Here is a 22706-nt window from a genome sequence, read left to right as displayed (position 1 = left end):
CCACAAAAGTTTGACTTGTTTTTTATTGATATTATAGTTGCGATTGCAGGGGTTTTTCTTTTTCTTGTTTTAATAAAGCTGTCTTCTACAATGTTTATTTCTTTTGTTTTCAAATTGAGTTGTGTTGACTTGTTGACATTCTTTTGATTTTGACTTCTTTGATTGAATAGTTTAAATAATTGTTTGATTCTGAGCTGGAATTCTGATAATGCATGTTTTAAATTGCTTTTGTATATTAGATTATTCTTGATTTGAAAAATTCTAAAGCATTTCAGATAGATGTCATAGTCACTAACTGCATACATCTATAATTGAATAATAATAATAATAATAATAATAATAATATCTTGTTTCATTCCATCAAGAAGCAGTTGAATAGTTTTTTTTAATATGAAATAAATAACTCATTTTATAAACTTGGCATTCTCAACTCTATTAAAGTTTCTATCATCTGAGAAAGTGAAACACAATCAAATATATCTTTTATATCAATGAATATTGCAATTGAAACTATTTTTTCGATCTTTATAAATTAAATATTATGAATTATAAAGAGAACTGCATCAATAACTGAGTTTTACTTTTTACTTTTTATTTGATCATTATATAACAAATCAGTAGTAGTAGATAAAAAGGACAATTTAGTTGTAATTATCTTTTTCAATATTTTTCTCGGACAATTCAACAATGATATCACTTTATAAGATTTGAAAATAGTTGACTTTCTATTAAGTTTTGAAAGAACCATCTCAACAGCATGCTTTCAACACTGAAAATGATAATCATATTTTAAAAGATTTAAAAACAATTCAAAAAAAACTCATTCTTAAATACTAAATAAAGTTTTTAAATTACTAAATGATTTATAATATCAACTTCTGCAGCAGTGACTTTTGATGAAGAAAATATAATTATTTTTTGTGGCGTTCCGCCCCTGGTCTCCCTTCCGCCCTGCTCCTTCCGCCCCTGCATTATTATTCCTCCTATTCTTCCCGTATGCTGCGATCGCTCCTTCCTCTGGATTGGTTCGCTGACGGGATGACTACGTATATATATAGGGGCGTTCGCCCACCCTTCTAGATTAGAGAAACTCAGACATGAATTATCCTACCAATTGAACGGCGTACGCCATATTTTTAATTCATTTTCAATTAAATCAGATCACTTTCATTTTTCATTATATTTATATTTATTGTTTTTTTATAAAGAAATATTCTCAATTGAGTTGTTTGATGAATGAAATAATATTTTTATAAAAACTTGACATTTCTGTTCAAATGAGCTAACTTAACGTTAATTATAACTATATTATGTAACATGATGTTCTGGGAAGTGGTGTATTTTTATTATTACAACGAGAGCTAGCTATCTATAGACTATATATGACTAGTCATATGCAGTGAGGCAAATGCCCCGGCAACCCATTTTCAACACATTTTTGCAACAAGAAAAGGAAGAAAAATGAGAGCATTATATTGACTGCTCATTATATATATGAAACAGTCATCTGTAACATTCACTCTTCAGATCTGAATGGTTAAACAGACTGATATACATATAAATGAAAATATAACAAATGAGCAGCAGAGAGTTAAGGAAATATCACGGAAATATATAATCAAACTCACATATGTAACATGCAAACCAAAGGTCAACAATGTTTAATGGGATAGAGCGTAAGAAAACTGATTTAGAAATTACAGCACATTCGCAGTATGTACGCGAAAGGTATATCATGAGGACGAAGCAAAATGAAGGAAAAATTAAATAGTGGAAATCGGAAATATAAACAGAAAGACATGATGAAAAGAGGAAGCGGTCTCTATCGTTACGGCAAAAGGTGCACCCGAGAATTCCACGAATGGACAAGTTTGTTAAAAAGCCAAAGATCTAGAAAGTATAAGAAGAAAAATCTCAAAAGTAACCGATGCGGGGTAGTTTCAAAAAGTGAAATAACAAATTAATAAGTGGATTGAAGCAAACCCTGTAACGCCGCTGGGATGAGGAGAAGATGGCCTGGGGCGTGTGAGCAAGGGTGCTGAAGGATTTACGCTCATCCTCCTTAAGTCGCCACCCTTCAGTGTGCAGATATGGCATTTCGTTGTCTTTAATATCCGGCCACTTTTCGTAAGGATGTTCGATCTAACCTTCGTCGTCCTGCCCAAGCCGACTATATCGTCCTTGGTCGCTTTTTTTACTAGAATTTCTCCCCCGTCCAATCACGCTGGCTAACCATGCACCAATTCCTTCGCGAGGGTTAGATCGCTCTACCTTGCCAGTGTCGGGTTGATCGAACTTATTATTATTATTACTTGATTCGGGAGGGCTAATGTCTAGTCCAGGGATCGAATGTTCGGCGCTAGGATAACTATCAGGAGACCTCCGAATATCAAGAGAGGGGACGGGCGATCCTATGCCCATGAGAGCGTCGCGTTCTGCGGGAGTAGCTGGAGTAACAGCCGTGGCTCCATCGCCAAAGATCGCATCCATGTCCTCTAGTCGGATTCCGCTAGTTTCGGGATAGACAAAATATACTGTGAGATGGTGAGTAAATACAGAATAATATGAGGCGGTAAAAAGTAATGTTAGCTTTACCTAGAACAAAACTGCACGCGCAAAAGAAAGCATGCATCAAATAAAGACGCCACTTGATACTTTCTTGCAGAACCGGAGTTATTTCTCCGACCAGCCAATTGAAAGCCCAGTTGGAAGCAGTACTCAAGCTTGCACCTTTCGCTCGAATACTGAGAGGTAAGATTTCTGGGGGGTAAAGCCATGGGATCGGGCCCCACGAAGCACCAAACGCAGCGTTGTATATCATGACAAAAACAACGGTGAGGATCGGGGTCAATTTTATATCAAGATAAAGCCAGTAGGAGATAAAGGATAGGGAACTAATCATCGCCACGGCGCCGGAGAGCAGAATTGGTCGTCGGCCCCAGCGGTCTACAAGGTACCAGGGTGGGATAGTCGAAGCCAGATAGGAGAGCGAGTTGATACCAGTCATAAGCAGTGCCTTGCGTCCCATCATGCCGGCGGATTCAAAGACCAACGGGGCATAGTAGGAAATAACGTTAATGCCGTTGAGCTGAGCAAATGCTTGGGCAGACATGGCAATAAAAACTCGTTTAGAATAGCGGCGGAACATGTCCCTATATGTCCGCTCGCCCTCCTGTCTCTGAATCAAGACTCCCATCTTGATATCACGGTATTCTTGGCGTGCTTTGTCATTGTGAAGGTCACCTCCACCGTACAGATTGGCTATCACAACCATTCCTTCTTCATCGCGATCGGTATCGAGCAGCCATCTGTTTCCCCCCACAATGTCAGTAAACTGATATTGTTATGAACGCACAGCAAATCTGGGATCTTACCGAGGAGACTCGCAGATAATAAGGCTACCAAGACCCAGAAGAGCACCCATAAAGCATTGGCACATGAGAGGCAGCCGCCAAGCCCAGTTGTTTGGGATATAACTGCAAAAGTAATCTACCCAAACGCTAGCCGCATAACCACAAATGTTTCCAGTAAACTCTATACAGGCCAATTTGCCTCGATTATGGGGAGGGGATATTTCGGACTGGTAAACAGGAACGATGGTAGATAAGGCACCCACGCCTAAACCGGCGACGATACGACCGACAAGCATCATGGGAATCCCTGTAGCGAATGTTTGGAAAGCACCTCCAACAAAAAATACCATAGATCCGTAGAGGATAGTGCGCGTTCTACCGATGATATCACCGATTTTTCCAACGATAAGAGATGAAATAAACGCTCCAATCTCTAGAATGGCAACCATGGTACCGACCTCCGCCATAGTTGGTTGGTTAAAGTAGTCTTTGAAATCGGCACCCCTAGAATGAACTGTGAGGCTCTGAACTTTTTTTGGGGGAACGATATGACCACATAGGTCGATGCACCTACGTGATAATCCCTGACATAACTCCTTGATCATATCCAAAAAGGAAAACACCCAATGACACAAAGACACTCGTGAAGTAACTAGGAGGAATTAAACGTTAATAATCTAATCATTGTGCAAGAGGTTCACCTATTGTAGAGATACGTAGAAGCAGGTACATACAGTAGTGGTTTTCCCACCAGGCCATGGCTCCTGGCCTTTCGTGCGGCGCCGGGCGACATGATTACGGCTAATATTCTTTCCACTCTCGAGATGGTTCGAGGAGCAGGTGTTGGGATATGGATCTCCTTGAACAGGCCACCGTCACTATCAGTGTTGACCTGGCCGCGGCCGTCTTGTTGGGGGTGGGTTCCGTGACGATGCCCGTCAGCCGGGTAGTGCACCCGTTTTGAACGCTTCCCACGAGAGCGGAAGCAGCTTCGCCCAAACGATGAATGCTCGAGTGAACGATTGAGATGGATCTGAAGTGGATCTTCCTCGCTGGCTAGTTGTTCAGCGAGATCGCCAGTGTCTGACCAAACCGAGAAGTTGGAATCGGAGTCTGAATCGGTGAACGGGGAAGAAGGGAGAGAGGACGATGAAAGCCGCCGGTTGCCCTCTTTCTCGCGTGAGGAATCCAGCAGCACAGAATGTGAATCAGGCGAGGGCCGGGAGTGAGGAGAAAGGGACCGGAGGGGGATTGCGGTGGGGAGCCTGGGTAGCGTTGAGGAAGAAATGGTGGCGGTGGGAGGTGAGGGCTTGCGGGAGCAGCCCTACGGTGGAAATCGTAGAAGGGGAGGAAAATAGAGAGGTGCAAGTGTCGTCGGAAGAGTGTAGCGTGATCTCTCAAACGAAGGGGGGAGATTGTGGTCGGTCAGGTGTGATCGAGACCAGGAGTTCCGCAGCAAGAACGGGGCTACGTTGTTGGTTAGTTAGGGAGTGAGCCAAGGATGAGAAAGGAACGCTGACATCTGACAAGACAGAATGGGAAGGGCATCGAAAGATTCGGGTTTGTTGTTGGATTGGCTGGCAGACGATTTGTCGGGGAACTTGATTGATATTTCGGCCATAGGCTGTCCGGATGGACTTATCGATCGAACACTCCCTGGTCGGCAGGGAAGAATGTTTCTGCGGGCGCAAGCCTTGATCCCACGTTGGTTTGTGGAGGAGTGAACAACTGCAGCGACAAGGCACTCTGGCATCGTCGGTACCTGATTAAAGTACTTTTCTCGATGCAGGAGTGGACACATGGAGTATGAGAACAAAGAGTGATAAAAATAAGCTCTAGTTGTTCCGTAAACTCAAATCAAACCAAAATTCTACACTCATTTTTTCACTGCTTTTTATCTCAATAATTTGATATTCAGCAAAGCCACAGGCCACACAGCATAGCTCCCTGGTGGTAAACTCCATGCACCCAATTTTTATTTTATTATTCATGTCTATTACTAGCTCTGATTCTCCCTCGGGTATTAAAAATGATGTGAGGAATTTGTTTTTTTGTTCTCCTTTGGAGAAAAGATAATTTTTGTCACCAAACTATTAAACTTCAGCCAATCGTGCCCTGCATCCTTCTCCATCATCAAAAGCATTGTCTCGTAAATGTCCCTCCCCGATGACTGCATTTTGAGGTCCCCACCCACCATCACCTCCTCCACCAGCCGTAACACATGAATAACATACTCTGATCTTCAGATATCATGATGACACACATTTTCAATTTGGCTGTTTGATATCATCCTTGGTGACTGCAACAAGCTTTTGTTTTAGCACCTTGCATGCACATGTGCCTCATACTGCGGAACGACCCATTATAATCCAGTTTAAAAGATAGCGCGGATGCCCAGCAACTTCTCCCCCATCCGATTCACCAGAATGGTCATTTTGGAGTCCGCTGCTGGCTGTGGGCGATCTTTTTAAAGCGGCGTAAAAGAGTCAGGAGACATATGTACTTCCTCCCGCTCCGTAGCCTGTAATCAGATACCTTATTCCTGCAGAGCGACATAGGCTATTAACAGTGAGAAATTCGGTTATTGCTTGATACGTGGATCTGCTCAGCTGGAGAGTGCTGGACTAGGCTGTTGGCCTAACGAGGGGAAAATGGGTGTTCACAGGTTGCTTCCAGCCTAATGGATGCTGGCTGGCTGGCTGACTGGGTCACGGGATGAGACATACATCATTTTACTTCCACACCGAGGCTAGAAGGAGTCAGCATCTTCATATGCTGGCAGTTATTGTCTAATAAAATACTGCTCTCTCAAGATACCAACGACAATAATATATAAAGGGTATAACCAAAACAACAATAAACTATACATCATTTACGACCGATACATTAAAAAAAGGGAGTGGGGGGAAGGGGCCGCATGCGTTTAAAAGATAACTAATATCGAAACCGATAATTATGTCAAGATGATTTCATAGCCGTCCTGTTGTATATGCACAATCTCCGCATCGACCCCATATTTACGCCGGACCAGCTCAAAGATGATAAGACCAGCGCTAGTGCTTGGCACCAGACGAACAGCGTTCCCAAAAAATCCTCTAAAAAGCCATGAATGCCAGCCACCAGCGCGTATGGCCAGTTTTTGACATCTCCCAAATAGCTCCAAGTACGCTTCATAGTGGTGCTTCATCATCTTCATCCCCGAGTGATCTAACTTGGCCATCGCGTCGATGTGCTCCAGCCTCTCATAGTAGACAGTCTGCACTACGTTGAGAGGGTGCTGCGCAAACTGCTGCATCAGGGACGCCGTAACGCCGGCTAGCATCAGGAAACACGGTTCTAGAGCATAGTGAGGCTGGATGGAGGGGATACCTCCAGATGAAGTGGGTGCTGCTGACACCGAGAGTTTCTCGACACGGTGTGGTTTGAGAGAGCCGTAATAATATCTGACAAAGGTGTAGTACCCTTGAGACTTGATAGTTTCGAACATGCCGAAGAAGAGAGCGGAGCCGAACGAATCCTTCAGGAACGAGAGACCCCAACCGGAAAAGATGCCCCGAATGCCTATTTCATGAAGTTTGTGTTTACCGTATTGCCATACATTCCTGTACTGGCCATTTATCATATCACTAGTGCTAAACCGCACCTGGAGCGCGTCCAGGGGCGCTGCGATTATGGATTGTATTCCTCCTGCAGCAAAACCGGCCGTGAACGTCAGGCTCGGAGCTGGAGGTGGGTAAATGCGCTTGGTCGCTTGTAATGAGGGCTCGTGGAGTCCGCTTAATATTTGAAGATACGAAGTATATAGAACTGCCCCAACCCTATCGCAAAGAACAATTCCCATGAGTTAGAAACATCATATCCCTTAGTGGAGACAATTAAGTGTATTCTTTTATTTTTGGCAAGGGGGAGGGACGTGATAACCAACACAATGTTTCCCGCAAGGGGTGGGAGGACTTGGTCTGGAAGGAAACGCCAGCCATACATGCGGACGGCGTGGGCGAGGAGTCCTGGAGTCGTTGTATGCCATGACCAGCTGCCCTCCGCGACTCGCGGGTTGATAGCTTTGGCTAAAGCCTAGGGTCATCCATCTACCAATCAGCCTGGTCGAGACTCTAACAGATTTGAAGCAAATCTAAGTAGGGAGATAGATACTAAGCAGATATCTACCAGGGGGAGGTAGCTAATTAAACTAGGAAATTTCGTACCATATAGCTACAGAAAGTGACTGTCAACGAGGGTCATAATACAAATAAATACAAAGGTATACTACCTACTCCACTCGTGTGCGAAAGAATGCTTTGGCAGGGGCTCTGAAATAAAAGGCCACAGCCTGTGCGCTCAGGGCACGAACACCCGCAGCCGAGGCGCCAGTTGCTGCATTTGTTCGAGGCTTCCGGCGCGCTGGATCGTCCGAAGAATCTGAGTCGGTTGATGGGCTTCCATCAAAACTGGTATTAGAGGGGTTACCAGAAACGATGGACATGGTTGTGGAACGGAGATAACAGCGGATAATGGTTCCATGAGGTAGTTTTACAAGGGACACAATATGGAGAAAATTGATTTCCTGAGGGCTTAAGAATTATTGACACCAAGGAAGTGTCATTTCTAGAGAAATCTCATAACCGCAAAGATGTCACGAGGGGCGAGAATTCCACGGTTAATGAATAACGGAAGCTGTGGACAGGTAGGTCAATAATATCTCAATCTCAATCTCGGTGGTCATGGAGAAATCCGAGATGCAAACAAAGCAAACATTCCATTTAGCCCGATTGATGCGCTAAATCCAAACGCGGTGCAGGTCACGTCAAAGTTGCCAGGCAAGGACTGGTCTATCCTCACTCAACCTCAGTCAACCTGACTCCGATAGCCCCCACGGCCGTCTTGAGCATTTTTCTAGCATTTTTCTAGTGCTCGTTTATCCTTTGTGACTGGTTACTCTCTTTTTTCTTTGTACGGTAGTTTAGAAAGTTTCCCTCTACCGAAATTCATTCTCCCTTTCAACTTCCAGCAGTGCTTCTGGCCAAAATGGCGGACGAGATAAAAATCGACAAAGCCACATTTTTCAATCGCCTATCTACGTTCTATTCAGCATGGAGGGCTGATAAACGATTGTCGAATCCAGTTTTTGGTGGTGTTGGGTCGATTGTGATCTTGATGGGGAAAACAGAAGACGCGAATTCCTTCCAAAAAAATAATGCTATGCACGTAAGTCTGATGCCGCATACTATAGTACTGGTATTCTCGTTTCCAACTTCGATCTAAGGAATTCTATCCTATCATCTAGTTCTGGCTGCTTGGTTATGAGTTCCCCGCGACTCTCTTCGTTTTCACAACCGAGGCTATGTATGTGGTAACAACTGCAAAAAAAGGTAACGCTATAATAACGGCCCCGACATCTCTTTATATGCGCCAATACCTTTATTCCTAACTTGTTTTTATGAAAGCGAAACATCTCGAGCACCTAAAGGGTGGAAAGATACCAATTTGAAATCCTCGTCACCACGAAAGACCCTGAGCAGAAAGCAAAGGTTTTCGAGAAATGCTTGGATGTCATAAAAAGCGCAGGGGTATGTTGTCCTTCTCTGTTGATAGCTGACTGATCTGTCCTAACACATACGCAAATATACAGAAGAAAGTAGGTACATTGCCTAAAGATATGTCTACCGGCCCTTTCGTCGAGGAATGGAAACGTCTGTTTAGCGAAATATCAAAGGAGGTAGAGGAGGTTGATATTGCTCCCGCGCTGTCATCCGTTGCATTCGCTGTTAAAGGCCCGGAAGAGCTGGTAATCCGTTTCCCTCTCTGAACCTTCACAAAAATTTGTCCTGACTGGGTTTGTAGATCTCGATGCGAAACGCCTCTAGAGCTTGCAGCGGTCTCATGTCGGAATACTTTGTGGATGAAATGTCCCAGCTTCTCGATGAAGAGAAGAAGATAACTCACAAGGAGTTAGCAACTAAAGTGGACGCAAAAATGGATGATGCCAAATTCTTCAAGAAGCTTGCCAAACTGCCCCCAGAGTTTGATCCACAACAAATTGACTGGGCTTATGGCCCCATCATCCAAAGTGGCGGGAACTATGATCTTCGGTTTACTGCTGTTCCTGACTCCAACAACCTTCATACTGGTATTATAATCGCGGGGTTTGGTATTCGCTACAAGACTTACAGCTCCGTAATCGCACGGACGTTTTTGGTCGACCCTAGCAAATCTCAAGAGACCAACTATGCTTTTTTGCTAAGTATCCACGATGCTGTCATGAAAGATATCCGCGATGGGGCCGTGGCTAAGGACCTGTATAATAAGGCGCTTGGAATGATAAAGGCCAAAAAGCCAGAGTTGGAGAAGCATTTCCTTAAGAATATCGGTGCCGGAATCGGAATAGAATTGCGGGATCCCAATATGATTCTTAATGGTAAAAATAATAAAGTCCTTAAGAGCGGAATGACACTGTGTGTCATGATCGGCTTCACTGATGTTCAAGACCCGGACCCGAAGGACAAGAAAAATGAATCTTACTCCATGGTTATCACGGACACAGTTCGAGTTGGCGAAAGTGGTCCCCATATCTTTACGAAGGATGCAGGAATTGACATGGATTCAATCTCCTTCTACTTTGGTGATGAAGAAGAGACTGAGAAACCAAAAGTCAAAAGCGAAGCCTCGAAGTCTAGTGCTATCGCTAGCAAAAACATTACGAAAACTAAATTGAGAGCTGAGCGGCCAACGCAGGTAAACGAAGGCGCAGAAGCCCGTCGACGTGAGCATCAAAAGGAATTGGCTGCGAAGAAACTTAAAGAGGGCTTGGAACGTTTTGCTGGAACCACAGGCGATCAGAATGGGACATCACAGAAAAAGTTCAAAAGGTTTGAATCCTACAAACGAGACAACCAACTCCCCATTAAAGTTAAAGACTTGGCGGTATACGTTGACCACAAAGCCTCAACTGTGATTGTTCCTATTATGGGCCGCCCCGTCCCATTCCACATCAACACCATAAAAAATGCGAGTAAAAGCGATGAAGGGGAGTATGCATACCTGCGTATCAACTTCCTATCTCCTGGACAAGGTGTAGGTAGGAAAGATGACCAGCCGTTTGAAGATCCGTCCGCGCACTTCGTGAGGAATCTGACCTTGAGATCGAGGGACAACGACAGACTCGCGCAAGTTGCGCAAGATATTACAGAGCTTCGGAAAAATGCACTCAGGCGCGAGCAAGAAAAGAAGGAGATGGAAGATGTTGTTGAGCAGGACAAACTTGTTGAAATTAGAAGTACGATTGACTCCTTGTGTCCATTTCTTTTGCTGCTCGGTTATCCTAACAAAATCTGATTTAGATCGGCGGCCTGCGAAGCTTCCCGATGTCTATCTTCGACCTCCATTGGACGGAAAAAGAGTGCCAGGAGAAGTCGAAATTCACCAGAACGGTCTCCGATATCAATCGCCACTGCGTACTGAGCATGTTGATGTTTTATTCAGCAACGTTAAACATTTGTTTTTCCAACCGTGCGCACACGAAATGATCGTGATTATCCATGTCCACTTAAAAACCCCTATCATGATCGGTAAACGGAAGACTAAGGACGTTCAGTTCTACCGGGAAGCTACGGAAATGCAGTTTGACGAAACTGGAAACCGTAGACGGAAACACCGTTATGGGGACGAAGAGGAGTTTGAGGCTGAGCAGGAAGAAAGACGCCGTCGACTTGCATTGGATCGAGAATTCAAGGCGTTTGCTGAGAAGATCTCAGATGCTGGCAGGGACGAAGGTGTTGACGTAGACGTTCCGTTCCGAGAAATCGGTTTCAACGGCGTCCCAAACCGCTCTAATGTGCTGATCCAGCCGACCACGGATGCGATTGTTCAACTGACAGAGCCGCCGTTCCTGGTGGTGACGTTGAGCGAAATTGAGATTGCCCATTTAGAACGCGTTCAGGTTGTTATTTTTTTTCCATTTCTGAATCTTGGAGTTTTTGTGGACTCACTAACCATAACAAAAACTAGTTTGGGCTCAAAAACTTTGATATGGTATTTGTTTTCAAAGACTTCCACCGACCTCCGGTTCATATCAATACAATCCCCGTTGAATCACTGGAAGGTGTCAAAGACTGGCTTGATTCCGTCGACATTGCGTTTTCTGAAGGGCCTCTCAACCTTAACTGGGGCGCCATTATGAAAACAGTCACCAGTGATCCGCACGGCTTCTTCGTTGACGGTGGTTGGTCCTTTTTAGCTCAGGACTCCGACTCGGAAGAAGAAGAAGAAGAGGAGGAATCTGCGTTCGAGATGTCAGACTCCGAACTCGCCGCTTCTGATGAGAGCTCTGAAGATGATAGCGAGTTCGACGATGAAGCTAGTGCAGAGGCCAGCGAGGCATTTAGCGGCGATGAGGATGATGAGAGCGCCGGTGAAGACTGGGATGAGCTTGAGCGGCAGGCAAAGAAGAAGGATCGCGAAAGCGGTCTTGATGACAGCGAGAAGGGGAAGAAGCGGAAACGATGAACTCTCGCATCCCGATCTCCGTTGGATTTTTATGTTTTTGATTTGGAGGTGCTGGCGTTATGGGATAGTATGGTTTCACTACTCTTGCAGAAATCAAAAAGAAAAAGGAAAGGGAAGTGAAGTTGTGTTAATTTCTTGTTCATTATTTATTTTCTTCAAGATACATCATTGAAACAGATCGATGAGATCAATGACAGAAACTAAAAATATTATCAATTGAGGTGTTTATAATTAATCATTACGCGTTTTGTTTCCATCTGATTTCTTAACTAGCTTTGATAAAAACTAGTTATGATTTGTTTTCATTTATTCTACAACTTTTTCTCTCCTCTCATATTAAATTCCAGGGTGTAATTGATGACTTAATAGAATCATGTATGCATAGGATAATTAAGAAAATATCAATGTTATTTTGGTTGTAAGGCAATGAATCATTAAATCTAAAAAAAGGTGGCTTGTGATCTCTCCGTCAGGTCTGAATCTTTCGAAACTAAACCAACCACCCACCTCCATCAGCTTACAGGCCGTTGGCTACCCTCCACCTCAGCAACAAACGACTTCCATCAGGACTGGTGTTTTCAAGGGTCAAAAATCAGCGATCTCCTATCCGAATATGGCCGACGTTGCCAAGAATAGGTCCCCAGTTGAGCTGGACTCAGCTCACAGGGCTCAGCTCAGGGGGCTCAGCTTAGAGGGCTTACACGGTATATAAGCTGGCCCTCACCGTCTACAACTGACATTGTTCAAGACAGGTTTTTCTCTTACCCTTGCGTCAGGAAACTGACCATTTGCTCCTGGCCTCCTACCTTACTCTAGCCAGCCTTTAAGAAGAGGATCACGAGCGGAAACAGTCCTAACAATTGACCCTTGCAATCAGGCAAACATGTCTGGACATACTTGCTCGTGCTGATCGACCGGCGGAGGAAAGGCCTGGTACACTCTCACCCATTCATGTTCATTTTTATGCTCCCCCCAAACTCAAATCTGTAGCTAAACAAACCCCTTAAGCCCGTCGCTCCAGGCCATTCGTTTTTATTTGGCCATCTCCTTTACCTCAAAAAGATTCTTGACTGCTTGCCAAGGGATGCCCACTATCAGCTTGGCTTCGATAACCCAGAGGCACTTGCCCAGCTGCGTGCAGAACACGATAAAGTGCTAGGTCCCAATCCTGCTGCAGCAGCAACAGTCATCAGGGAGAACCCTCGCGTGTTAAACAGCCTACGATACACCCTTGCTGTCATTAAAGAATCAATGCGCTTTTTCCCGCCTGCAGGCGCTACCCGTGCGGGAAAGCCGGGCATCAATGTGACAGATGATGCCGGTAACCTTTGTCCAACAGACGATGCTATCCTATGGGTTCTGCACATTGAAATGCAAACTTCGGAAAAGTACTGGGTGAAACCAGATGCCTTCTTACCGGAACGTTGGCTCGTTCCCCCTGACCATGAGTTATACCCTAGCCCCGGCGCCTGGCGTCCCTTTGAACTCGGGCCGAGAAACTGCGTTGCACAAGCATTGTCGCTCATTGAACTGCGCATCATTCTCGCATGTTTGGTTAGGACCTTCGAGGTTGTGCCAGCCTACGATGAGTGGGACGCCAGCCATTCAATGAAGGGGTCGAAACACTACCGAGGCGAGCGGGCGTATCTAGTTGAAAGCGGAGCTGCACATCCAACGGCGCAATATCCTTGTCGAGTTCAGCTAGCACAATAGAATACCGGTTTTGCTCTCTGCAGAACTTGCTCTCCTATACATTCCAGAGAGAGTTTTTCTCGTACGAATTCTGAATTCTACTAAAGTCCTTATGTGGAAGAGCATATCTCCATCCCATCCCGCTCCGATGTGCTGAAGAACCAGATTTCCTCTAGGTATGGGATTTGGCCAACAAAGTCCAACATTTATTCATATCTTTAGCGTGTCTTTTTTTTTTTTTTTTTAGGATCTATACACTGTACTCCGTATGCCTATTAGCCTTATGGCCCGGGCCGATTGTGACCGGAAAGTAAAGCGAGAATGTTACTCGGGGTCTTATTTACAGTGTTGCCTCTCGTCAGAACAAAAAACATTGAGAGACGCTTCATTTGCATAATTAATAGCAATTATAACTTCAGTGATGAACTTTTACAGATGTATTTTTTGCCATACTGGAATAATGTTACCCCTTTTTTCTTTTACAGTAGTTAATGCATGCAATTCACAACCGAGTACAGCTGTGGAATTTAAAACCCCATTCAAAATGTAGCTTTTGAGATTAATCATTTCGCAGTACACTTCTAGTCGACACAATGACTTCTAATAATAAATGAGTTTTATTCTGAAAAAGATCGTTTCTCTTTAAAAAAAAATTGTGTCATATCATAAGCAAGAGAAAAAAGCGAAAGACAACACTAGACAACAAAATGAAGCCCATAACCAACTTGCCTAGACATACATAAATTTAACATGAGGAAGGCAAAAATGAAAAAAAAAAAAAAAAAGAAGAAAGAAACGCCATGTCCTAGAATTCTCAGTGGTATTCGACCCCTTTGTAATGAATAAAATAAAAATGCAAAAAAAAAAAAAAAAGGTCGATAACGAAGGAAGATAGGTAAAACTCAAATTTTCTACAGTTATTAATCAATAAATCACGACCTGCCGCCGAACCGGGGCTCACGGCCAGTTGTGGTGGCTGTACTAGGCTGTTCGTTATTCCACGTCAGATATGTGTGGTCACCAAGTTTCCTGTTGACAAAGAGTACGTTAGGTTAGCAAAGAGAGATATCAGCAGAGGTTGTTGGCATTATGGAGAGAGGTAGATAGAAAAGTAGGTATAAGGGAGCCGGAGAGGAAGAACGGACCGTGGCTTAACTAAATGTGCCAGCGTGAACAATGCGCCGAGAATGATGCAAATCCCACCAACGACTACGTATGCAATTCCCATGAATGGGTTTTTACCACCCACCACAGTATTTGTAGACAAAACGATAGATTTCGTCCCTCCGTAACGGGTGACCGGGAAATCTGGTAGTAATCATGCCTGTTAGCCAACAACGAAATAATAGATGGTGAAGTAAGAAAGGGGAGAAATAAGCCAGAAATCGACAGCAAGTAAGGGGGCCGGGCGCACTGTCATCTATGTCAATTCGATAACTTCCAGCTTTCATAACATCTTTGTCATTTCTCATCGCCAGTTTGCTGAATGTCGGTAAACCTGCCGTTCTCATCCACACCTGGAGTTCTTCGTACTCATGCAAATCAGGTGGAGGAGTCTTATTGTTGTAGCCATCGGGATACCGTTTCCGCCAGTTGGGAGGAGGCCAGATCTGTTCTGGCTTGTATTCAGTCTTCCCGAATAATTGCTTGTCGCTACTCCACGATATTCCCTTGTTGGTCATTTCATAGAACTGGTTGTCCACTGTCCCAAGGAGAGCGGGGGAGTAGAAAGTGTCATTGAATACCGAGTTCGCAATGAGGCCACAGGGGTAATACGCCTTTTGAGTCTCCGGGTCAATCCTGAGCGGGTCGCAGGGGCTCCCGTTTATCGTGCTATTGGGGAGAGCCTTGCCCTTGAGTTGGTCCAAGTCCAAGGACTTAACATATCGTCGGTGGTTTTGGTAAAAGTTGGTGAGACGGTAATAGAGGAATACCGAGGGTCCGATATCATTTGGAATCTCGAAGTACAGCGAACATACGGTGGTGTTCACTGGTGCGACGCCCGGAAAAGTTCTATTTACGTTATCTACGCGCTTCCAAGACGGCCGATCAATATTTCGGGACCGAAATGACGAGCTGTAGCTCCCTGGGTTTATAGGCTGGGCTTCACCAAGTGGAGCTTCGGCGGCGCAATTCGTGTAATCGATAACCACTTCTTGCACCTATCCCACAAGATCCGCATAAGTAAGCAATCGGTCACGGGCAGAGGCAAAACCCCCGAAAACAACAAAAGTATAAAGAGATATATTGCGTACTGTAGAACTAGCCCATATAAGAAGGCCTCCAATCGGTGCGAATATAACTCCAACAATGAAGAATAAAGGAAGAACGGTTTTCGGAGTTAGGATAGGCCTGCCGGAAAAGCCGCGTCAGTGATTTATGGCTCAGGATGTCACAACGCAGTCCTGGCAAGTAAAGAGTTGTAACATGGGTGCTTACTGCCATGCCTTCAAGCGTTGTTGCCGGAATGCCGTGTCTAAGAAGCACCGCGATATCATTTGTTAGCTGGATGTTGGGGCCCGAATTATCTGAATGTACCCTGCTTTGGGGACAGGACAGAATGAGAAGTCATGGTGGGGGGATATAGGGATCGAGGCATTATGCGCACTTGCTGGTCTCCGGCTCTTTTGCTTCTTCTCATCTCCAGCATTTCGAGGATCCTGTTCGTCTACAGAATCCGGTTCTGAGAGTGCCATAGCTACGGTGATCGTGGCAGTGAAGATTTGACGAGGGCAGAATGCCTGTTGACCAACTTCTTCGGTGGACTTGTTTGGAGTTAGTGGGGATCTTATGGTTCATCTAACGGGTACTTCGTTCTTCCGTCAGATTGTGCAATCCTGTCTATGATGGTAAAAAATGTTGGTGGCAATGACGGTAAGAGGTCGTCGTGGCCCTCGTCGTGTTTTGAACAATTAACTAATTGATGGTTGCGTATGTGAAGGGCGGCTGTGACAATGACGCTCCTGCTTATTCATCCACCAACCTGAAAACGCTCACTTCTACTCACGCAGTGTAGTTGATGTTAACTACCAGTACAGCATAAAACTACTGAATTGAAGGAATAATATCACTTCACTTCTAATAATGCGGAGTAGTCACGGCCGAAACAGCCAGCGTAGATGATATAGTAGATTATAGTTCTTGATTCCTAACTGCGTAAGATATTGGCTGATGCAAGGAAAGTATCTGATCGTATTGGGTATTGGGTATTTCAAATGCTATGAACCAAGCCAGTCCAAACTGGTGATAAACCATGATGATAGTGAAAAGCGAAAAATGGAAAAAATGAAACATGAAACATGAAAATCATGGACCTGTAAGCATTCTGAAAAGTCCGTCAAGTTACCAACCAACCAACCAACCACCCAGACAGGAAGACAGAAAAATTAGGGTCAAAATAAAATGTCCAACATTAACGCCACTCCCATGTATGTACATACATGGACATACATGACCTAACAAAGAAAATGTGAACGAATGCCATATGGTAAGTGGTATGAAAAAATCCCCCAATGGTTGAACCAACCCTTTCCACCAGGCTCCCTATCCGTTTCCTGTCTCCCTCTGCCCAAAAAAGAAAAAAGAAAAAACAAGAGCAAATGTTCCTGTAAATGCGAGTCAAAGGATGCGCCCCATGGAAAACGATAAAAAAAAATCAAATCATCAGAGTCACAGAACAAATATATGAAAATGCAAAGAGAAACAAAGGAAAAACAAAAACAGAAAAAGCAAAAGACCAAAATTGCCCTTTCTCCCTAGACCATCATCAAACGTAAGTGCAAACATGCCATGAAGAACAAGGCTTAGGCCGGCTGATACCTGCTCCACATAACAATAATAAAATGAGGGTCCCGGCCAAGGATACTTGATAATTAAAGGAAAAGAAAGCCCGAAACAACAATATAGAGAAAAAGGAGAGGCGTAAAACGAATCTTTGAAAAAGAAAAAGGCCATGATGCAAAAGGTATCTGAAACCGAAACGAAACGTAGCAATCCTTCAAGTCGTTTAAAAAAAGAGAAAAAGAGAGAGAGAGAGAGAGAGAGAGCCATATACGTCAAAACAGTTCCACATCACGTAAAGACGCAGGTTTGTCGAAAAAATGAGCCGTTCCCCGTCCATAAAGCATCAATCTATCCCACAACCCTTCTCCCGAGCTTCAATTTAACATTTAAATTGTTCTTGTTCTTGTTCGTGTTGATGTTGTAGCCCACACTGGACGAGGCACTGACTCGAGTAGAGAAGAGGAAGGGAAGGTAGGTGGAACGCATCACAGATACTGTCGAAAGTACTCTGGTTTGAACCATCCAACCTTTTCGTAGGCGGTCCACAACTTGCTTGCCTTGTTGACATCAATTTTACAAGCCTGCTGAGCATCCGTTTTGCGGAATTCTTTGCCGATGCGGAGAGCGTTGAGGCGTGCTTCGAAGATGCGACGTTTGCTACAGAGATAGGTAGCACAGGAAAGGCGAAGAGTAGCGGCAAGGCTCACTTCTGCAGGGTCGATTTGGTGCCGGTCTGGGTCGTTGCTAAGATCCAGCATCTGGCCTTTCCAGTCCGCTTTCAAGCCCTTGGTGTTCCCGTAAAGGGTCTCTATGGGAGGACAGTAGTCAGGCAGAGATCTATAATCAGTATCATCGCGATTGGTCCCAATAACACGAGTAGGCTTTGGTGTTGTTGAAGTGGCGACATCGAAAGAATCGTATACTCGCTGCCTGGGAGTGGGTTTGGAGGTGCGCCTTGACCGGGGCCGTGGGGCTCGTACGCCACCGATTGGACTCCGCTTTACTGGTGGGGCTGGCGCGATCTTTTTCAAGTTCGCGGCTGTCTCGTAGCCCACCCGTTTGGTCACTGAAAGTTGACGGTCCAAGAATTCCCTCTCCTTCATCGCCCAGGCACCAGGATTCCGATTGTACTGCCTTCCGACAATGGGAACACAGGACAAGGCAAACATGTATTCTCTGCGGGTTGGTTTATTCTTCTTGTCTTGGAATCTCAGCATCTGGCTCTCCATGTGTTTGTCGACGAGGTGCTCAGCGACAGTGGCCAATTGTGGACCAAACAGTGGTTCACCATGCAGGATATCGGATTCATTGTTGGGGAAGAGGACTGGATCCTTGGATGAAACGGCAGATGCATCACTCTCGATCTGATCGTCGACGTTCGACCTTTGTTTCTTATTCCCCGTGTACGGAGTGACGGGTGGCGATGGTAGGTCCATCTCGGACTGGGTGCGTTTTCGATGGCTAGAGATGGGGGGAAGTGTGTTATTTTCATCGAAGGAAGACTGCTTCGACGTGCACGGTGAGAGCGCCCGAGTGAAACTGTCCAGAGGCTTTGTCTCTGGCGGCGACATTAAGCTGGATACAGGGGGTAGACGGTTCATGATGCTGTATATGCGTATACACAGACAACAGTGCGGTATGTATTATGTATTTGGATGTTGGTGTGCGATGGGGAGAGGGGGGAGTTTGTTGTGGGTACTACTAGTATTGAGATGTTGGTGGATGGCGATAGGCGAATTGGGATGACGGAATAGGCCGAATTGAAATGGCAAGGCTTTGTGTCGCAGGGGGAGAGTAGATTTGTGGAGTTAAAAAGGAAGAAGATGATAGAAGAAGGGAAATTGATCAAGAAGAAGAAGAGCGAAAGGAAAGATAAGAAGAAGGATGGCAGATTCTGGTGAGAAGAGAAGAGAGAAGAGAGAAGAGAGAAGAAAGAAGAAGGTTCAGTTCACGGAAGAGTGACGTTGTTGGGTCTCCGCCGCCCCCCAAGGCAGAAGAAATAACCACGCACTACGCAGGACCTGCGAAGGCGACCAGCGGATTGGGCTGAGTGAGGTGCTTGAGGCCTGACCAGTGACCAGTGACTGGGCGAGTGACCACTGAGACCGCAGCAAGGAAGAAGAGTAGCAGGCAAACCAACCAACCAGGGCTGCGAATTGGCCTCTGCGAGGGAGTTCGGGGATGTGCCAGCCGCCCAATGGCAGAGGCCGCAGCGGATCTGGGCGGCGGCTGATTTGTCAGACCTGGTGACTGGTGACTGACTTGGGCTTTGGGCAACTTGGGTGACTTGGGTGACTTGGGTGACTTGGGATGGCGGCGTCCACGGGTCGTGTGCGGATGGGAGTGGCAAGGGGCTGGTAGGCTGGTAGGCTGATTGGTTGGCTGGTTGGCTGTTTGTTGAGCTGGTGAGCTGGTGACTAGGCTGACTGGGGCTGGTGACTCCCTGGGCCGGGTTCCAAGGTTGCTGGTGGTGGAAGGAAAACTATTATTATTAATAATGAACTCTCCGGACGGAGTTCTCGCTGGGTCTTTTGGCCTTTCCAGGGTTCCCAAAACCCAAAGCCGGAGTTAAGCTGCCAAATCTATCCGACCAGACGGTAGCGGTAGCCAATGTGCGCACGGCGGTGGTGATGTAATAATATAGTATGAACCCAGTTAACGGCCTTTAGTTAGTTAACGAGTTATGTTAATAATGGAGTTCCGCAGTTTCGAAGTCTTGACAAGCACCTAAAAATGGAGTCTGGAGGATCGACGAGGCTGTGGGGTTTTGCCTAGCTTGGAATCACCCAGGGGGGAGAGGGGGGAGAGGGGGTAGATGTACCTACTGCTGCTAATAATAATGGTAAAAATATCGATGGATGTTAAGGCGGAAATACAAGGGATGCACAGACACAGCAGGTGAATGAGTAGATGTGGATTGACGGAGTGGAGGGAGTATGTATGTATATATCGTATTCAGAAATAACCCGTGGAGGGGAGAGATATTCAATTTGAAGAGATGAGTGTACTAGTTAGTAACTATGTAAACGAAACCGCGGGCCAGGATTCAAGAAAGCATGTTGGTCAAGCAGTGAATGCTGCCGACGAGGAGGATTTCCGAAGGAATTGATTGATGCTCAACTCTTCTTGTTCGTATATTATATTACTATTGATTGATGCTTATTACTCTTCATTTGATTCGAAGCTTGAGCTGTTTGTTGCTTTGCTGCTTTGTTGCTTTGTTGTTTTATGGGCGGGGGCCAGCCAAGAAGGACAAAAAAAGAAAAAGACGCACGGGAAAGTAAATTGTTCTTTGACGGAGGATAGTTAGTCCCTTTGACTACCTTGACTGGTTATATCGCTGCCTGGTTGATGACTCGGAGTGATTCATTCATCCATTGTTCGTCGGTTTCAGGTTTTTGGCTTTCACTTTCATCGATGTCGCTGTTTGCTGTTTGCTGTGGACAAAGGTCCCTGCTGCTACGGAATGAAGAAATGACTGATGGGACAAAGTTGGATCCGGTTTGAGAATCAGCAGGGCAAAACGGTCGAGGAGCCAGGATTGCCCGAATTGATCGCGGGCGCGAAGTATAAATAGATCTAAGTTTGGGATCTTCCAACTCTAATCGGTTGGGTGATGTATTATTGTGTTGCCCCCCCCCCCCTCCTCCAGGTGAAGCATCAACAGTACGGGGTATCGTGATTCTTCTCTCGCCTTCCCCCTCATCCATCTCTCGCCCAGGTTCCCGTGGATGGTCACACCTCGCAACTGATCACAGACACCAGGTCACTCGCTCAGTCCTCGCTCCACGCTGCGCATCTCGGTCCGTCAGCTGCTGTGGTCAAGCGAACCCGTTTCTGGCCCAATTGACTTCGCCCATTGGCCACCCACACCTCCCCCTTTACCTCCTAATCTACCCGCTTCCTTGATCAATCAATAATCTTCATGAACAAATAAATACATTTCAACAACAACAACAACAACAAACCCACGACGCTGTGTTGCAAGATGAATCTAGCAGTGGGGGAATTCTTGTTTTCTTGTCCGCTGTTGCAATTGCACGCATTCTGCGGCAATAAAAATGACCGCATCTTGAATGGCCAAGGGAGTCCGTCAACGGGCACTAATTATAGTGTCATTTGCCATTCGCCAATTGACTCGTTACCTTGTCTCTCAGCGAGCTGTAAATATCGGAGTAGACATATACATACATATATATATCTATATATATAAATATAATATCAGCCAATGGCCGAAGAAGAAGAGAAAGGTCGAAAAATCAAGATACAATTGCACTGCACTGCACTTCATTTTGAATGAACTTTTGTGGAAAGCTTAACTTCGGTGCTGTAAAGGCTATCAATCAATATATACATCATCGATAGCTTTACTCCCGTATATCATTCGTCAATCCGCTTCCAAGGCAAATTGGCAAACAAACTCTATCAATCATAAGGTGTTTTGGTCTAATTGAGTTATACTGAATGGGATTTCCTTCCAATATCGTGTGTATCCCCGTACGGATGAAAGAATTAAAATGAGAGCTTAATTTTGGAAGTTTTTGCTATTTATTCTGATATATATATATACGGTTAGCTCGACACTGACAAAATACAACCGCTATTTAAACCGGAATTGGATCATTTGAAAACTAGAAAACTCTATAACCTGAAGAATTGAAGCTTGGAGGATAGCTTAGCGCTGGTACTGGCTTGTTTGCACTGTTTGTATCATTTCCCGTCATTTGTTTTCGAAAAGCATATCTCCTGTCCATTGACTCCCACCGCGTTATAGCCTGTCCTGATGCAAAGGCCGAGATGTTGCCTATGAACAGGCAATGATGGACTCCCATGAACCGGTGGGTCATAGATACCCAGGGGAGGATACGCGATCCACAAGCAAAAAGGAGCTCTCAGGATGGTACTGCTATGGGTGGGCCGCCGAGGTGTTTACGGTCTGTGCTATGGGTGAGTTCCTTCATCCCAGCTGCCATTGACGATGAGAACATGGCAACCATCTGCAGCGGGAGGGGAAATCCCGTGCATTTTTATTTTATGTATAACTCACCTTTTTTTGGCCTGCGAGAACTAATGGATCGTTGAAACACTTAGGGTCCTTTCTTCCCATCACCCTGGAGCAGATGGCCAGGGATCGAGGAGTTCTTTTTTGACCCCGTAATATTACTCTCCTTGGATCTATTTAATCGCTCACAAAAGAGTATCTAGCTATGTTCCCCAGGATATGGCAACGCTCGTAGACACGCTAGGAGGACCCGATGCATTCACCAAGCGTCTAGACTACCTGCACGAATCCGGCCTGCTCTACGTGGGGAACGAACAAGCCTTCCTCTCGGTATACCAGTACCACTACTCAGGTCGTCCCGCGCTCTCGGCAGA

General features: G+C 45.2%; 6 protein-coding genes across 6 annotated transcripts; 2 read left to right on the top strand and 4 right to left on the bottom strand.

Annotated features, from left to right (window-relative positions):
* Positions 1-2142: 2142 nt before the first annotated feature.
* Positions 2143-4146, bottom strand: HCAG_02043 (hypothetical protein; the record flags this gene model as incomplete). The annotated part of the gene is made up of 6 exons (XM_001544946.1): positions 2143-2170; positions 2234-2534; positions 2596-3308; positions 3375-3857; positions 3928-4005; positions 4088-4146. The coding sequence occupies 6 exons, from the start codon at positions 4144-4146 to the stop codon at positions 2143-2145; spliced, it is 1662 nt and encodes a 553-aa protein (XP_001544996.1).
* Positions 4147-6306: 2160 nt separating this feature from the next.
* On the bottom strand, positions 6307-7836 carry HCAG_02042 (conserved hypothetical protein; the record flags this gene model as incomplete). The annotated part of the gene is made up of 4 exons (XM_001544945.1): positions 6307-7171; positions 7336-7427; positions 7521-7542; positions 7628-7836. The coding sequence occupies 4 exons, from the start codon at positions 7834-7836 to the stop codon at positions 6307-6309; spliced, it is 1188 nt and encodes a 395-aa protein (XP_001544995.1).
* A 542-nt stretch (positions 7837-8378) lies between these two features.
* Positions 8379-11855, top strand: HCAG_02041 (hypothetical protein; the record flags this gene model as incomplete). Its single annotated transcript, XM_001544944.1, has 7 exons — positions 8379-8558; positions 8638-8696; positions 8821-8920; positions 8983-9138; positions 9195-10626; positions 10691-11289; positions 11358-11855. The coding sequence occupies 7 exons, from the start codon at positions 8379-8381 to the stop codon at positions 11853-11855; spliced, it is 3024 nt and encodes a 1007-aa protein (XP_001544994.1).
* A 613-nt stretch (positions 11856-12468) lies between these two features.
* On the top strand, positions 12469-13568 carry HCAG_02040 (predicted protein; the record flags this gene model as incomplete). The annotated part of the gene is made up of 3 exons (XM_001544943.1): positions 12469-12559; positions 12733-12788; positions 12864-13568. 3 exons carry the CDS (start codon positions 12469-12471, stop codon positions 13566-13568), a joined length of 852 nt encoding a protein of 283 aa, XP_001544993.1.
* Positions 13569-14479: 911 nt separating this feature from the next.
* Positions 14480-16243, bottom strand: HCAG_02039 (hypothetical protein; the record flags this gene model as incomplete). Its single annotated transcript, XM_001544942.1, has 3 exons — positions 14480-14576; positions 14790-15560; positions 16086-16243. 3 exons carry the CDS (start codon positions 16241-16243, stop codon positions 14480-14482), a joined length of 1026 nt encoding a protein of 341 aa, XP_001544992.1.
* A 1572-nt stretch (positions 16244-17815) lies between these two features.
* HCAG_02038 (conserved hypothetical protein) lies at positions 17816-18931 on the bottom strand (the record flags this gene model as incomplete). The annotated part of the gene is made up of 1 exon (XM_001544941.1): positions 17816-18931. The coding sequence occupies one exon, from the start codon at positions 18929-18931 to the stop codon at positions 17816-17818; it is 1116 nt and encodes a 371-aa protein (XP_001544991.1).
* Positions 18932-22706: the final 3775 nt, after the last annotated feature.

This window comes from Histoplasma capsulatum, genomic scaffold (genome assembly GCF_000149585.1).
Source record: "Histoplasma capsulatum NAm1 scaffold_1 genomic scaffold, whole genome shotgun sequence".
NCBI lineage: Eukaryota > Fungi > Ascomycota > Eurotiomycetes > Onygenales > Ajellomycetaceae > Histoplasma > Histoplasma mississippiense.
The sequence above is the reverse complement of the archived record's forward strand: the minus strand, read 5'-3'. Positions and strand labels throughout refer to the sequence as shown.